This window comes from Chanodichthys erythropterus, chromosome 6, assembly GCF_024489055.1.
Source record: "Chanodichthys erythropterus isolate Z2021 chromosome 6, ASM2448905v1, whole genome shotgun sequence".
NCBI classification, from domain to species: domain Eukaryota; kingdom Metazoa; phylum Chordata; class Actinopteri; order Cypriniformes; family Xenocyprididae; genus Chanodichthys; species Chanodichthys erythropterus.
In genome coordinates this window covers 23,730,080-23,748,505 of record NC_090226.1, presented here as the reverse complement: position 1 = coordinate 23,748,505, position 18,426 = coordinate 23,730,080, and the positions used below count along the sequence as shown (strand labels likewise).

Sequence of the window (18,426 nt, the reverse complement as noted above, 5' to 3'; positions counted from 1 at the left end):
ATAGTAATAGCCTCCAAGACCTAACATATCGGAGTGTGGTCCCTACTTCAAAATAGCGCTCTTTACACAAGGGAACACATTGATTAAATTAGAGTTAAAGGATATGCTATTATCTGCAATGAAAAGCTATGTTCATTTATAAAGCTTTTCTAAACTCAAACAGCAGTAAAATCTCTCTCTCTCTCTCTCTCTCTCTCTCTCTCGATTTAGTGACAAACCTGTGAGCCTTTTGTTGAAATGTTAGCCAATAGAGACAGATTACGCCACTAGGCAGCAGTGGTATATAAAGGAGGCTTTTAGACGCATTTGTACAGTTGAAAAAGGCATGCTTAAGTATCAACAGTGAAGCAGGTAGCTGATAAAAGGATTTGAAAACACAAACTGAAATGCATTAAGGGACGTTCTTTAAAGAGTCCGATTACAGCCGTCGCTTTGTCCGTATAAAATGGAATATATCTGCTGAAAAACGTCTTTATTCCTTTTTAGACAGCTAATTCGTTGCTCGAATAAAATTTCTCAAGAACAACAGTATCTTGCAAAGCCAAGAGGAAAACCTTTGGTCCTTACCATTTAACATCATGACAAAGTATAACTTTTTATTGTGCTTAACGGTTCTTATTTCTTTGGGACTGTCCGGGAGCGATGAGCCGGACCTCTTTCTGGCCCCAGTGAGCGAGATGTCCTCGGATGCTGGCGTCTCTCTTTTTGATGTGGAGGATGTGGACTCTCCTGAGTGTTCCGCGTGCGTTTGGAGAGAACAGAGTAAAGTCTTACGGCTGGAAACAATCAAATCACAAATCCTTAGCAAACTGCGCTTAAAGCAAGCGCCCAACATTAGCAGAGAGGTGGTTAATCAGCTTCTTCCCAAAGCACCTCCGCTGCAACAGCTCCTGGACCATCATGACTTCCAGGGGGACGCGTCCTCCCTAGAGGATTTCATGGACGCCGATGAGTATCACGCCACCACCGAGTCTGTCATCACCATGGCTTCAGAGCGTGAGTTACAAAACTTTTTCTAATTTGTTCAGTTGTTAATAAGTTATACCACTTAAGCTAAAGATCGTTTAATAGAAAGCACCCTCACCCCCAGTGTTCTTTAGTTTATTCAAACGCATTTACGCAACTATTTAAAAGTAATGTCAAAGTGTATTTTATTTAATTAAGTGTGGTACTATAAGCGACAGCGTAAGGGTGGTCATGAAAGCATGCATTAAAAAAATACAATGCACAAAAGTAGCCTATGTCTAAATATTGTTGAGTATTTTATTATTTACACAACGATTTTTACACATTAGCCTACAATGATAGCTGTCTTCACTAGGTTGGGCCCTTGTAATAATTCAATAATGACAATGTAATTTAAGACATGACAGGCAGATGCGCAGAATGTGGCTTCGAACACATTATACTAGCCTATGTTAAAAATAACAAGCAGTATTTCAGCAGATTATTAATTAGAAAGTTGCATTAATATAAATGATGCGTTTTAAAAGCAGTTGTGTCAAAACCGCCATGTACAAGCAGGTTTTCACCGTTAGACTCTGCTAGAAAAAATGTCCCCAAATACTATTGTTTCCACTAAAGAAGCAGCAGTGCCTTACGACTGCACTTGCCTTTTAAATGTGAAGTTTATAGGCATAGCCCGTTTTTTTCACCTCACTGGGGACACAAAGCCCGTGGAGGAGTTTGGGTCGAGGGGAGTGTGTGACCTTTCCGCTGAGAATAGCCGGGGTTCAACAACATTTACACACATAATGTATTCCGCACAAGGCAGATGAAAAGCCGAGCAAATAATCCGTTTTTTTTCTGACCAGAGTGAACAAAGATAGGTTTGTGTTCCCCTAACTAACCTCTGCGTTGATTGTCACACAGCCCACGTTCCCGCTAGCACAATGAACACGCTTGACATTCAGGGGACGAATCACATAAATGATCATTTAACGGCTGCAAAGCTCATGGATGCCTTTTATAAATAGCTTTTTTGTTGTCCGAGATTATTGTTGTAGCGGTGCGATATATGAGAGCAGCATGAAAAACTGATTTATTAGTCACTTATACCAGGATGGTTCAATGAGTGCATTTGCTCATGTATTTAACAACAAGTGCTTACTTTCATACATTTTAACATACATTTTAAGGTCTTATATAAGTTTCTTGTAGTTCCAGTCATCTTTCTGTTCTTTCTGTTTTGCATCCTGTTTCAAAAAGTCATTTTTAGTTTATCCAATTGGATATTGTAGTGCAATCTTTAACAGTAGTTCCATTCCATTATTACTGATGAATTCAAGGAAATCTCAATAGGAACTATTATTACTATTATTATAAAGTATTTAAAATTCATTTTACCTTTCAACTTCTTTTGATGTCCTATAGATTATACATTTCTAATCATAGTTCTATTAAGAATAATGTCATCTTTAAAAAGATCTTACATTTCTAAAATATACTTTAATCATTTTAATTACTCAAAATGATTGGATGAGTAGGATATAAATGGAAAATACCAAAATATTTGTTTTCACTTTGTATTTGTTAAAGGTTAAAATATCATACAAGTTAAACCATTACTTTAATATTCCCAGTTTTGAATTTACAATTTTGCTTCCTTGCAGTTTTTTTTTTTCAGTTTATTTTTACTTCTCCTTTTTCATAATTTTTCAGCAATCTTTGTTTCTTCTGCTTCCCTCTACCATCATTGTATTTTTGATAATCTCCCATTCACTTTGTTTAAAACACATGCACTCAAACCACTAAAAAATAAGTGATTAATAAAATAGTCCGTATGAAGATCAAATTTACAATATTCAATTGTGAATTAGCCACTGTACTCAAAACATTGCTGCTCTATTAAGTTAAATGAAAAGTGCCATGCATTAAAATAAGATTTTCCCACTGTTACCAGCTTATATTTTAGGTGTCAGATATTGTGGTGGATATTGTGTTTAGATGTTGCACAGGTAGGTTTTTCTCTGCCTCTGTTCTAAATTTGACTGTGTACAGTCATTTGTCTCCTGTCTATATAGACCAGAACTTCCTCCCTTGTCAGTGTGCTTTCTTAAAAGTCAGTGGTTTTTGTTTTTTGTCAGTAATTTGTCAGCTTACACCCTCAACCCCCCTCCCACACAATCACCCACCCACCAACCTCCCTTCAACATTGATTTCACTGACTTGTTTAACTTATTGCAGTGTGCTAGAATACATTTCCAAACAGTGGTCACTATACTCTGCTAATGTTATAAAAAGGATGACCAGAGAAATAAAATTTAAATTTAAATTTCCATTATGTTTTTTTTTTTTTTTTTTTTTTTTTTTCCTCAAAAATTTTACTCTGTAGTACACTCCCAAAGAAACACATTCATCAAGTCAGAGAGGAAAAGGCCTCCTATTGACAAGAAGGGTCAGAGAGTTCACAGCAATGTGATATATTGGATGAGGAGCCAATTAACCTCTTCAGGTCTTTTTCTTTGACCGCAAAAGAGAACTAGTAGATTAAACACTACTACCCCCACCTAAAATGTCAAATAGGATGGGTAGGAGATTAAACAACACTACCAAATGCTGTCTCCCCCACCTAAAATTTCTCATTTGCTCTCACACACAAAGTCACATACAGACTTATATCCACACAGAGACATTCAAAAACACTAACCCACTAACCACTCCCAACTAGAAAAAAAACCCAAAGGTCTTTTATTGTGTTGACCCTATAAAAGGGTAATTTCCTGAAGGTGCAGGAACCATAAACATTAGGAGAGAGAATGCTAAAAAGACAAGACGGTTGTCCGACCATCCTCTGATCAATGGGAAGTGTGTGGGAACTTTTTTAGTATTAATTAACCGTGTGAACACCTGTGTCTGAGACTACTTTTCCTGTTCATCTGAGAGGATGAAAGAGGAATAGAATAAAGGAAGAAAAGCTCATGTTGAAAACTTTTCCTTTCCTGTTTTGTAAACATTACATAAAAAGTGAAGTTAAAATGCTGTAGAAATAACACTACATGTAGTCCATTTTTGGGGGGCTAATAAACATTCAATGGAACTGAAGTCCATTATACCCTGGGTACAATTTCACTGCTCTCTCAAGAATGCCTCTCTTTCTTTCATTCATTCTCTTTCCTCTTCCCACGGTTCAATGCTTCTACCCCTACTGGAGCAATTCCAGACCCAGACAAGCAGGTACTGAAGTCATCACAAGCGACAAATAAAACTGTATATTGAACATAGTATATACAGCTCCTTAAAGTAAAAAATATTATAAATATATTATTGACAACTTAAAACTTGTGTAGTATTATGTAACACAATTAAAATATTTAAGGACTATGTTGTAAAGCTCTCCTTAGAGTGAGTATAATCTCAGTATAACAATCTTATGCTGTATCTGTCTTTCCATCAGTAAAACTACATTAAAAGACAAGATTTAAAGGGTGCACACAGAACATAATACACCCGAATGTGGTATATCATTTAATGGTGAAAATGAAGCACTATTACATTGACATTTTGAGAAATGCTTTTGCTTTATATTTCACTATACATTTCTTTTGCCTTTTGGGTAGTGTCTGGTAATTTGCAACCAGCAATCATAGTCCACAGAGAGTATCCATAAACTGCAGACTTTCCAGAAATGTGTTTAAATATGCGGTTAAATAGTAAATACTAAATATAAAAATTGAAGCTGTTATTAACAGTCTACCTGGAAATTTATAAAACACTCAGCCTCTTTTAAAGAAACCTAGATCTTGGATCAAGATCATGGTTATGAGGCTGTGGTAAAGAATTAAAATTTCTTACCTCTTACTAATAGAGTGGATAATTAATCAAGGTGGACAGGTGACTGGCAATGGAGGGAAACTGTTAGAAGGAAATGACTGAACACGCTGACATTGTTGAGTACTAACGTGGATGAGTTATGCAAATTAATAAAAAATGGGAATGTAATCAAGCACAAAAACCCATCTGGCTTACCCTTATCAACCATTATGAGCCCAGCAGAAAGATATTAAGAACTCATATTGCTGCAGTAAAGCAATGTTTCACGTGATACTAACATGCATAGAAATATGCAAATGCCTGATCTCATTAGTTTTCGTGAGTATTTTTACATAAAGTGTAGTTCCACCACACACACATACATTTACTTACATTTTCTCACACACTGAAATATAATATTGATGTATTGACAGCACTAAAGCATAAATTATTTACCTATGAACAACTTTTAGACATACAAATATGTACAAATCCTTATTTATCAGTATTAAAATTGTGGTATTAATATATTAATTCTATTTCATTCAATTGTCATATCAATGACATTATGTTTTCAGTCCCATTTATTAAGCACTTTACTCATCTACTTTATATGAAATGATAACATTTTGCTCTGTTCTGTGACTTCTTCTGCAAACTCGTTTCAAAAGATTACATAATGTTCTACAAGACCAAACTTTAAACCCTTAAAATTAATAGCATTTCTGTAATCGTTTAAAGTTTTTCTCGATTGCTAGCACACGATTCATGAAACAATTCACCATTTTCTCACAACTATAAACAATCTTGTGACTACACACCAACTTGTACAAACCTCAAACTTCAAATCAAATATTATTCACTTATGTCAAAATCAAACTTTGACCTCAGATGACACACAAAACCTGCAAATGCTCAGACTACTTTCCTGCCCAGTGATCACTAGTGAGATCAATTCATAATACTGTAACATAAATGAATGAGTGCAGATAGAATAAAATGCAACAAGCTTTAGAAAATTTTGTTTCATTTCACCACTGTAAAGTGATCTTAGATGAAAGTAGATGAAGTAGTTGATCTTACAAGAGAAGAAAAGTAAAAAAAAAAATAAATAAATAAATAATATGAACTTTTTATCTTTGTGAACTGTGAACTTTGTGAACTGTGTATACAACACAGTAGAGAATACTGTCAATTACAGTAATACATAAATAAAGAAATAAATTTGCCATCCTCTGCACCTTTGGCCAAAATTCATTGCAATATGTACTATAGCAGTTTCTTGGTCTTCTGACAAAAGACTTTCTTTGAAAATCATGAATTTGAGGGTGTACATGTGCTACAGTTTACTGGACACAGAATAGTGAATTTTGCTGTTACTGTGTACTGTAATTATACTGTATAGTATAAAACCCTGTCAGTGATTCTAGGATGCAATTTCTAAAGCACAATCACCTGTGCTCTTGTTTATATTATCCAGAGATTCTGATTGGTGTCTTGTCATTTTTGCTACTGAATGTTTACTGATGGATAAATGTGTGCTATTCAGTGGCGTGCAGTAGGCAAACAATGTCCTCACAGTTTTTTTATTTATTTTTTAATTTTTTATAAATCAAATTTAAATTCATGTCCGTTACTCTTAACATTGTCACATTTTCCTTGCTAAATGTATATTACATCAAAAAGGAAAAAAAAGAAACCAAATACAATTCTATTTTGTATTTTTACATTAATGTAATTAATATTCTATTTATTAAAACCAAGTCAAACTCCTCAAGTTAGTGTTTTAAGCATTTTAACATTTATTCCAAAATAACAACTAAAGGCAGTAACAATTTAACCCTCTATGGTACACAATAGGATATCACTGAGGAAAAAAATTATTTGCTGTGTTTTTCCTGCTTAAAGGGTTAGTTCACCCAAAAATGAAAATTCTGTCATTTATTACTCACCCTCATGCCGTTCCACACCCGTAAGACCTTCATTTATCTTCGGTACACAAATTAAGATATTTTTGTTGAAATCCAATGGCTCAGTGAGGCCTGCATAGCCAGCAATGACATTTCCTCTCTCAAGATCTATTAATGTACTAAAAACATATTTAAATCAGTTCATGTGAGTACAGTGGTTCAATATTCATGTTATAAAGCGACGACAATGTTTTTGGTGTGCCAAAAAAACTAAATAACGACTTATATAGTGATGGCCGATTTCAAAACACTGCTTCATTAAGCTTCGGAGCGTTACAAATTTTTGTGTCGAATTTTGACACAAATTTTGACATGATTTTGATTTGATGACTCAAGGGAGGCACGAGAGAAGCGGTGAAATTGACGGCCCTGGAAGCTTTACAACACGTTTTACACCAGTGATATCAAATGCTCATTGGCTCTCATCTGCTTTGTTGCAGATTGCAACGTGCCGTGTTTTGGGTGATGTGCGTTTGAATGAGAAATGTGCAATTTCAGAGCAACTTCTGCTCTGTACTGCATACAAAAATATTTTATTCCGCCAGAGAGGACTGCAACTGCAACACATTATCATTTGAACTACTTTTGACATTTTTGCAATAAATAAATTATTGTGATTCAACTTGTGTGTCTGTTATGTTTTTCTACATAACTAAATATTTTAAAGGAATGGTTATGGGTTGGTTTAGAGGTAGGAATGGGATTAGAGGCTGAAAATATCTTTTTAATGCTATACTGTTACTAAAAGTGTCATTTTCCTACACATTTCTGTCCATTACATTTTATATATTCTTTTTATATAAAATGGTTATGTTTAGATTTAGGGGTAGGGTTAAGGGATCTACAATTTATCTATAAAATGGTAAAAGGGCAATTAGACAAATACCTTTATGATTTAAAAGATTTGTAAATATTTTGTTTCTTTAACTGTAAATACGTCATAATGTTTATGTTTAAACGTTGTCAGTACGTCCATATTGTTCGTTTCAGCATCTGTCGAAACGTACAAAAATGTACGTTTTACACCTGAAAATGTTACATATTTATACGTACAATTAGGCAAATAAGAACGTTATACCGGATCTATAAAGCAAACCCTGGATAAATCAAGGATTTACAGTGAGCTGTGGAAAACCATTTTAAGTGTGAAAAGCAAGTTTAAGAATTTCTCATTCCATTGTTCTGTTCATGAAGATGTGAATGTGAATAGCAACTATTATTATTATTATTATAAAAACATTTTATGGCTGAGGTAATTCAACAATGCTGAGCATATCTTTTAAGTAATATCAGCAAAATATGCACCATCACATATGGGATATACAGACAGAATACAAGGAGCACAGAGGTCAGAAGATGCCCCCTTTTTCATTGTCAGTCATCTCATTTTCGGTGCCAAAAAGAAAAATAATGTCAGCAAACATGAATATAAATTAATTCATTTCATGAATTATTTATTTGGACAGATTGCCATTTAAAATTAGGCCACAACAATGATCTGTGAGCCAAAGGGGAACCAAAAAGGTTATGGCTCAGATGTTCTTTTTTGAGATGGAAACTGAAATGGAGGCACACATACAAATGTGACAGCTTTAGACTTATCAGTTAATTCATTTTTAGATTATTTAGAGTTATGCATAAAAAATGTGTTAATGTCCTGTCAACAAAGTAATTGTGAAGAAACTACATTATTTCTACATTTGTGAGTAAACAAAATTGACAGGATTTAATAGATTGTATATGTTTTTATTGATAAAGTTGCAGAATGATAATAATAATAATAAATGTTTGTGGGCACATTTTAATGTTTTTTTTTTTGTTTGTTTGTTTTTTTTTTTTTTTTTATAGAATGGTACCCATATTGCTCAGATGGCTCAGTTTAATAAATCATTCAAATAAATTAGAGTTAACATCTAAACCTAAAACTAAATGTAGCTATTGTATACAAGTACAACATTTTTTTCTTTTTTACTTTAAAGCTGCTTTTAAGTGATAGACAGAAAAAAGTACTGTACAAAATAAAACTGACTACTGTTGTATGTGATGGTTAGGGAAATGGTTATAGTTAAGGGAAACTCTAGTCTGCTCAGTGCTCTTATCATTTTTATTGTGACAAATCTGCAAGATTTGCATAGTTTTTTGGAGCCCATGGATCAGCCATCTGTCAAGATATTGTCTGTTTATACTGCTGTTGTGGATTTTGAATTTCAGAAATTGACCTGTGTCAAGCCAGTTTTTCTCTTCCCCCCACATGTGTGTGCATGTAGTTTTTATGGTATAGTTTCTAGATTCATGTATAACTATAAAACGGTGCTCTTAATTACCTTAATCAGCGTTTCTTGATCCTGTTGGCTCCAATGCGTCCCTAAATTCATGCTGAGTCTGCATGAGCATGCTCATAAACAAGCTCATATCTGCACTTTTGTATATGTTTTATTATTGCTCTTGTTTACAATAGGCACTTTTACACTTTTAGTACACTAGCTAAATACCCCATTATTATGGGGAGCATGTACGACATGCTTTTGTTCAGCGTGGGGGGCTGCGCTGCTAAAACTGTGATAGGAGTCTTGTGCCCGGCTCTGTCCCCCAGGAGCATTCTGAATGAGGGTGTCACTTGCGGTCTGTACCCCCCGTTTTCCCAACACACACCATTCCTCTGTCCCATGTCCTCCCCCACTTCTGCTCTCCGATCTCTTGGGATAAGGGGGCCAAACAAAGAAGGAGCGAGGCGGCATAGGCTGGGATGGTGGGGTGGGGAGCTCTGTGGCCCCTGTCTTATTAGAAGGGTCGTGAATGTGTCAGAATGATTAATTTGCAGAGGTGCACAGGGATACCCTTGAGCCACATTTATCCAGACTCTGAGCTCTCTAGCCACACATCCCCTGATGTGTTTAGTTGATATTTGGAAAATTAAGAAAAGAAAATATGAATATTATGCATGTAAATTACAAAATGTATAAAAATGTTGATATGTCAATAACAAAAACAACAAAACCAGGTGATAACATTACAGAATTTTAAAGAAAAGTCATACAATCATTTAAACATTAAGATCTGTACTTTATGTCAGTTTTCTTTACAATTTCACATGACATATAACTCAAGAAAAATCTAATTGTTCAACTGGAATTGTTTTAAATCGAACAAATACACATCAATCATTGCCTGGAAAAGAAAAGCCTCATATTAAATGTAAATTAAAGTCCAAAATCTCTGAATTGTTTTTATCCCCTCCCCCATCCATCATTCAGTAATAGAAACCAGAGAACTAATTGTCATTCTTTATAATGCTTTTTTGTTTTTAAAAGCATATTAATTTCCACCCTGAACATCAGCCTTTACCATCAAACTATCTGTAATCAACATATATCAAAATACAGTTTACCAACTATGACTGGAGCTTTAATAGATCAGAAGGCAATGTAGATATCCTTAATGGGATAGCAATCTTCAGGGCTTAACTCTAACCTCCTGACCACTGGGGTGTGTGTGAATAATCCAAAGAGACAGGCAGTATTGTACGTTTACTATGGTCTCTGTCACTCTTTTGACAGAATTTCTGAACTTGTTGCTAAGAGCTTATTGCAAGGTCTGTGAAGTATGATTTTGAAAAAGCTGCCAGAATCATTGAAAACTACAAACACATTAAGAGAAATATAACACACATTGAACTGGCTGAAGATGAATAAAAAACTATTATCTGTAGAGCTGCTTATAGCTTAATTGAACTTGTTTCAAAATTGAACTCAGTTATTAAACTGAACTGAACTAACACTGAACTGACTTGAGTTTTTCTTTATAGAGCTGCTTTATAGTAGAATCTCATAGTTCATGAAGTTCCCACAACACCTCAATATTTATTGAAGAGTAGAATTTACATGCTACTCTTTTCTTCTTTTTGACAGTGGAAAATGTGTCCTTTTCTTTGAAACTTGTAAAAGGCCAGCATATCAGTCTTCTCTTCTCTGTTGCAAATGAAGCTGTTCAGTTAATGAAGCTGCCAGTTGAGAACCATCGATAAGTCAGAATAGATACTCTGGTTTAATATCTGGATGTTGTTGTGAGCTGTGCCTTGCACTTTCTTCTCCACCCCCCCCCCCCTTTTTTATATATATATATATATATATATATATATATATATATATATATATATATATATATATATATATATATATATATATATATATATATATATTTATTTTTTTTTTTTTTTTTTTTTTTCTTGGTTAGATCCAGATTGTTTCTTTTGAGACAGGAGTGACATAGCCTTCATCTCTCAAAAGTAAAGAGATGTGTTTGATCATTTTAAAACTAAAATTTGACTTGAAATTTGTACTTTGGTAACTGGAATTGTCATTTCTACACTTTACTAAGCAGCAAGACTATTTTAATGGTGTTAAAAAAAGAAATCACTATATTATATTTTTTTCTTAAGGATTATGTAACACAAAGATTTTTTATTTATTTATTTATTTATTTTTTAGAAGACTGAAGTACTGACAATATTTTGAATGCATTTTTGACAAATTAAATGCTACTTCAGTTTTCTTTAAAAACATAACTTAGTTCCAAACCTTTGAATGCTCCCTGAAACACACACACACACACACACACACACACACACACACACACACACACACACACACACACACACACAGGTTTGTTTATCAAAGTGAGGACATTCCATAAGTGTAATGGTTTTTATACTGTACAAACTGTACATTCTATCCCCCTACACTACCCCTACCCCTACCCCTACCCCTAAACCTACCCATCACACAAAACATTCTGTATTTTTACATTTTTAATAAAACATTGTTTAGTATGTTTTTGAAGCTATTTTAAATATGAGGACTGATGAAATGTCCTCCTATTTCATGTATACGTTGTAATACCAGTGTAATACCCATGAAATGATACAAATTTGTGTCCTCATAAATCACAAAAACACACTGATCTGTTGTGATATTAATACTCAGAGTTTTGAAAATTTACCAATTGCTTGTGAAAATTGTGCCAAAGCAATCAAAAAGAAAAAAAAAAATGCAGTTGTCCACAAAAAATTTCTCCGACTTACTGAACACCATTCTTGTTCAGTGTTTTTCTGATAGCGGTCACATAAAAAAAAAAATCACAGTTTTAGCGTTTTTTGCAGTTATCCTTGGGAGTTTTCTCACCTCTTTCAAGACTGTTCATTGTGTTCTTAGAGTGATTTTTGCAGAATGTTTTTTTTTTTTTTTTTTTAGAGAGAGAATAGCAACAGTCTAGAATTTTCCACATTTTTTGGGGCTATAAATGGCTGAGCTGTGTTCAAAACTGTTGTAAAAAAAAAAAAAAAAAAAAAAAACTATATAAACACACCTGTGTCATAACTACATCAGTACTACTGTATGTGGTGCTTGGCAACTATTCTGCTAAACATTCCTGCAAAACTAACATTGTAACTAACATCTTCCTACAGAGTCTGCACTTTTGTGACATATTGCTGCTTTTACTGTCAGGAAGAAGTCTGCTGCGGAGCCAGCTCATTATTGGCTGGCTCCTGCGTCAGCATTACACGCATGCATCATGCTTCTCATGTTAACATCATGGACTAGTTGCACGTGGCCGCCATTTTGGATTTTCAATCAGTGAGTGTACGCATATACACTTCCGGTTTCACTTTATGCCGGTGCAGATTGCCGGGGAAAGCTGAAAATGATCTCTTAAGGCAGGAACACACCAAGCCGACGGTCGGCCGTCGGGCAGTTTTTCTTCGTCAGCCTACTAAGTTTTCTCAGTGTGTTCCGCACCGTCGGCTGAAGTCCTCGTCGACTTTTTTTTGGCCGATTCGAAATGTTGTATCAGATGTTGGAGCTCGTCGGTCCGTCGGGCCATCTGATCATTCTGATTGGCTGTTCAGCTACTGCCGTCTGCTGGTTCGGAAAGGCATTTCATCTCACGCAGGCGCAGAACGGATGTGCTACTTGGCCGTCGGCTATTTAACGTTGGTTTGGTGTGTCAGGGCAACTTTGGACACAGACGCTGCCGACGTGAGCCAACCCTGCAGTCTGCTTTCGTCGCCACTAGTTCGTTGGCGTCGGCTTGGTGTGTTCTGGCCTTTATAGTTGTTTATAGAATCTGTTATATTACTTAAAAACAACTAAGATATATAGTATAATCACATGAGTCAATGGCATTTAAATGCATGCATGCATGGGTTAGAATAGATGAACGAACTCATGGTGCATGTGCATTTACAATGAAAATAATGCCTGTAAATATACATCTATGATTAGAGTTGTCTGCATAAAATGCCTTGTGAACATTCACACGTTTGCCCTGTGATAAATTTATTTCAATATTTCTCAATTCTGAGCATATATTTTCACTTACCTACATCAATTGCTCCATCTATATGATCACATAGCTATTTTACTATTTCTTTCCATCAGTTATCTTTTTAGATAAAAACAAGGGCTGTGAAAAGATTGTGATTTAATTTACATTTTTAACTGTAGCACAAACAGTTTAATACAGGTAGTTTTTTTTTTTTTTTTTTTTACCCGTAGTAAAATACATTTTCTGTTGCTTAGACAAGACAGATTTATGCAACAGATGCTCTTTACTCGTCTCACTTGAACTAAATAAATGCAGTAATTAATAGAAACACACTGAAAATTATGCATTTAAATTATAATGGCTACTAATAATACAGATATTACAGTAAGCGATAATAATGTTACCAAATAAAGTTACTAAAGCATGCACTGAGTCCATATCATATTCCCATGTTTATTTATCTCCGATGAAGATTGATGTTTTGGTTGACAAAAGCAAACATTAGATCTTCATGATGGTCCAGTGTTGTTCCACGCAGAAAGAGAAGGCAGTTTTTGAGCCATTTAACGTTAGTTACCCAGCTGTCAGAACAAAATCAGGAGATTACATACTTGAGTGTTTTGTATTTATAAAGAGATCCCTGTGGATCACCGCTGAGCCCGAACCGCATAATCAACAGGAGAAAGATTAAAAGTCAAAGATCGCTTATCTCTGTGTATCTCATTGAATTTCCACACAGAGGTAACGTTACACAATAATATAACAAGGATTTCTTTCGTCTCTGATAGACCACTATCTTCTCTTTAATTAAAAAAAAATCTATAATATTTAGCCAAGTTTCATATTTAAAGGTGCCCTAGAATTAAAAATTGAATTTATATTGGCATAGTTAAATAACAAGAGTTCAGTACATGGAAATGACATGCTTCCTTCTTATATAAATCTAATTTGTTTAAAAGACCTCTGAATAACAGGCGAATCTCAGCATAGCACAGACTGTTGCGTAACAGTCGGGGTGTAAGCCCCAATATTTGCATTTGCCAGCCCATGATTGAGGCATTACACAAGGGCAGACAGTATTAACATCTGGATGTGCACAACTGAATCATCAGACTAGGTAAACAAGCAAGAACAACAGCGAAAATGGCAGATGGAGTGATAACAACTGACATGATCCATGATATCATGATATTTTTAGTGATATTTTTAAATTGTCTTTCTAAATGTTTAGTTAGCATGCTGCTAATATACTGTTAAATGTTAAATGTTAAAGTTACCATTGTTTCTTATTGTATTGATGGAGACAAGAGCCGTCGTTATTTTCATTATTAAACACTTGCAGTCTGTATAATTCATAAACACAACTTCATTCTTTATAAATCTCTCCAACAGTGTGTAATGTTAGCATTAGCCGTTAGCCACGGAACACAGCCTCAGATTCATCCAGAATCAAATGTAAACATCGAAATAAATACAATACTCACATAATCCGACGCATTCATGCAGTATGCATGACAAACACTTTGTAAAGATCCATTTGAGGGTTATATTAGCTGTGTAAACTTTGTTTATGCACTGTTTAAGGCAAGCACGAGCTCCGTGGGCGGGGAGCGTGAGCATTTTAAGGGGCCGCAACCTGAATCGGCGCATTTCTAATTATGCCCCAAAATAGGCAATTAATGAAAAAAATATATGTGGTATTTTGAGCTGAAACTTCACAGACACATTCAGAGGACACCTTAGACTTATATTACATATTGTAAAAAAATGTTTGACGGCACCTTTAAGTTTCTTCCAGCACCAAATGCAAGCGTCGCTAAGACCAGAAGGTCACGAGCGGAAGTAACCATGCGCACAGTCACATCACCACAGCTCACCAGCGCCATCTTGTGCACCTAGTCCATTGCCCATTACTGAGTAATTACTTAGTATGACATAGTAAATATATTGTCACAAAGTTTTTCAATATATGAAAGGCAGCAATTTCCTATGTATTATTCAATATATTATAATATAGTAACACAACATATTATTCTGTATATTTTTCAATATAATAAAGAGCACCTATTATGCCCCTTTTCACAAGATGTAGAAATTGTGAGTCTCTGGTGTCCCCAGAATGTGTCTGTGAAGTTTCAGTTCAAAATACCTCACGGATAATTTATTATAGCTTGTCAAATTGCCTCTATTTGGGTGTTAGCAAAAACACACCGTTTTTGTGTGTGTCCCTTTAAATGCAAATGAGCTGCTGTTCCCGGCCTCCTTTCCAGAAGAGGGTGTAGCTTTAACAGCTCACACTTTGGATACTCAACAGACCTGGAGTTGGGTAGGCTTGGGTACGCTTAAGGGTGGGTGGGTAAAGGTGTAAGGGATGGGTCAACAGTGTAATTATAAATGTAGTTACAGAAATTAATTACAGATGTAATTACATGCAGGTATTTTTAAAAATATAAGTACAATGTAAAAATATGTATGTACATAATATGTGCACTGTATCAAATTATTAACTTAAATGTAGGTACGTCATAGTTAAGGCCACCTAATATAAAGGGGGACCAGTTTTTTATATGAATCTGGCTGCGCTTGTCTCTACAGTCCTCCATAAGACAAAATAATACATCTTTCCATAACAGCACAGATTGGTCATCAATATTTTTTGCCATAAAATCACAAATATTTTGCCAAAATGGTCTTACAAATGGGCAGTGCCAAAACAGATGAATTACAGTTTCAGGGCAATTGTCATAGAATGTGCATTTAAAATCAGTATCACTTTTAAATTTTACAAGGTAATGTTTCTCTGGGTAAATCCTATGTATGATCTTATAGATCTGTTTTTTGAGTTGTGAGAAAAACAAAAATCACCTACGTAAGAATTAATTATTGTAGATGGGAACCATTGTTGAATGTTAATTCTTTTCTGATATCTGAACAGCATGCAGACTTTAGAAGATATTGCACAAAAAAAACTTTTGCATAGTCCCCTGGTGTTACAGGAATCTTATAATGTGCCATAAACTCATTATAGGTAAAAAGAAAACCATTTGAATTAAATAATTGATCCACCAATATGATGCCATTATCAATCCTTGCACAATTATATTATAACCTCAAAACTGTCAGGTGACTCTAGATGACCCAGAGGCGAAAGTGGTTCACAAAGTTTATTGTAGTCCCAATTTACAAACAAAAGCAGACTGCCAGGCGCAAAACAACAAACATGTTGCAGCTGGAGAACAAAGAAGTCAACAGAAGCTTCCCGAGCTGCAGATCCTCGACAGTAGTCCCGCTGTAGTGGACTGATGGAGACGGTGCAGGCTGGCAGATAGATGCAACCACACTAGTAGAAAGGTAGCTCTGTATCGCCGACAGGACAGCAGAAAATAAAGTCGGGCTCTGGACTGGAACTGGGACTGGAACTCAGATTCAGAATAATAGCTGCTAACACACACAAAAATATCGTCAAGCACCAGAGCGAAAAGTATATCACACTCATGTACATCAATTCCCGGACACAGACTAAAACAAAGAGCAGGGAGAAGTAGGCAGCGCAATCAGTGCAAAGACATAGAACAGGTGTGTGCACGAGAGCGCGAACACCAGAAGTAACAGGGAACAGCTGAAATCAATGAGACCTGTACGATAGAAGGGAAGAAAACAACAAAAAAACACGAGTAATCAAACCTGGCTCATGACAAAAACACTTTTTACCATAATGCATGATTTGTAAATGAATATATTTTAGAGTTTGCATTACTTACCCAGCTCCATATGTTTTACTGATGTAATAAGCTTGCTCTGTAGCTCAGCTGGTGCAGAATTGTACTTGCAATGCGAAGAGCTAGGGTAGAAGAGCTAATCTAAAATGCCATGGTTATGGTTGCCTTTTTATGTCACTTTTGCTTTTGTTAACACTATAGGGTAGGTTTAGTGTAGGTGTACATTATTAAACATGATGGAGCATTAAGCTTTTAACGCCACTAACCAGACATTCAATTCAGAACTTCACATTCATCTGTTCCAGAAAAAACTAAACACACTCTTAGTGTGTTCTGTTCGCCAGAGGAGAACTGGCCCCCCGACTAAACCTAGTTTCTCCCAAGGTTTTTTTCTCCATTTTAACACCTGTTTGTCACCTGTTGTCACCTGTTGGAGTTTGGGTTCCTTGCCGCTGGCGCCCTTAGCTTGCTTAGTTGGGGACACTTGAAATTTGCTATTCAACAGTGTTTTGATCTGCCTGTATTGACACCATTGTATGCGAACTGAACTGAGCTGGATGATGACATTACTGTTTACTCCAGTGCTGATATAGATAAATTAAATAAATTAATAACTATTGATTCTTACATTGGAATGAATCAATACTAAATTTACTTAAAATGGATACTCACACCATTTTCTTTAAGAGATGCTGTGCAGCCAAAATTATATACCAGTTATCACTGTAAAGCTGCTTTGACACAATCTGCATTGTAAAAAGCGCTATATAAATAAAGGTGACTTGACTTGACTAGTGCCACTCACTGGATGTTTCACTTTGAAACTGTTGTGAAACGTGGAAGATGAAGACTCTTACTATATGTTCACTCTTACATCCAACAACAGAATCCTGGGATTGCTTATGAGATATTGTTGTTGCTAAAGCTGCTTGAGCGTGGATAAAACGGCGGACAGCGTACAACTTACTGAGAGCGAAAACTATGGTAATGCGGCCATGGGCGGGACCAAAGTCTGATAGACTTTGATTTAATACACACTGCCAACACATATTTATGTCCAAACACCATGTAAAAGTGGATTTTGCATAATAGGTGCCCTTTAACAATTTAATATATTGATCATAAATACATGGAAACATATATATTTGCAAAAGGGAAACTCTTGAGCATTGAGCTATTGAGCATTCTTTAATGTAAGGACTTTTGCTTTCTCCAGATCTTCCTCAAAAGGATTTTGTTGCAGATGTGCCATTCTCAGCAGCTAACATAGATGCTAATTAGACGTGCTATTGCTTTGATGAGAGTGTTAAAACTAAAGCATCTGCTAAATCTCCATGTTCCATGTGAACTTCAGTAAGGTTCGAAGACTCTTCTGGGTGTATATCAGAATCTAAGGTTGGATCCACAAGCTCAAATGATTCTTGTGGGCCTGTGAGCCACAAACTGGAAACTAGGAATGCTGTTAAATTTACATATAGGAATGTTAAATTTACATATGGCCATTGTGCAGGTGAACGTCTCAGTTACAAAGGTAACCCTCGTTCCCTGAAGGAGGTAACAGAGACGTATGTCAGACAGGCCGACGAATAGGAATCTCGATAGAGAGGCCAATCTACTTTGAGTGTAACTAAAACGTGCCAATGCACATTGGCATGCAATTA

General features: G+C 35.5%; 1 protein-coding gene across 1 annotated transcript in view; it reads left to right on the top strand.

The window, feature by feature from the left end:
* Positions 1 to 578: 578 nt before the first annotated feature.
* The window catches only part of gdf11 (growth differentiation factor 11), a 78,720-nt gene continuing 60,872 nt past the window's right edge, over positions 579 to 18,426 (top strand). The window contains exon 1 of the mRNA XM_067387399.1: positions 579 to 996. Coding sequence (XP_067243500.1) covers positions 579 to 996 — 418 coding nt within the window. The remainder of the gene's footprint in view (positions 997 to 18,426) is intronic.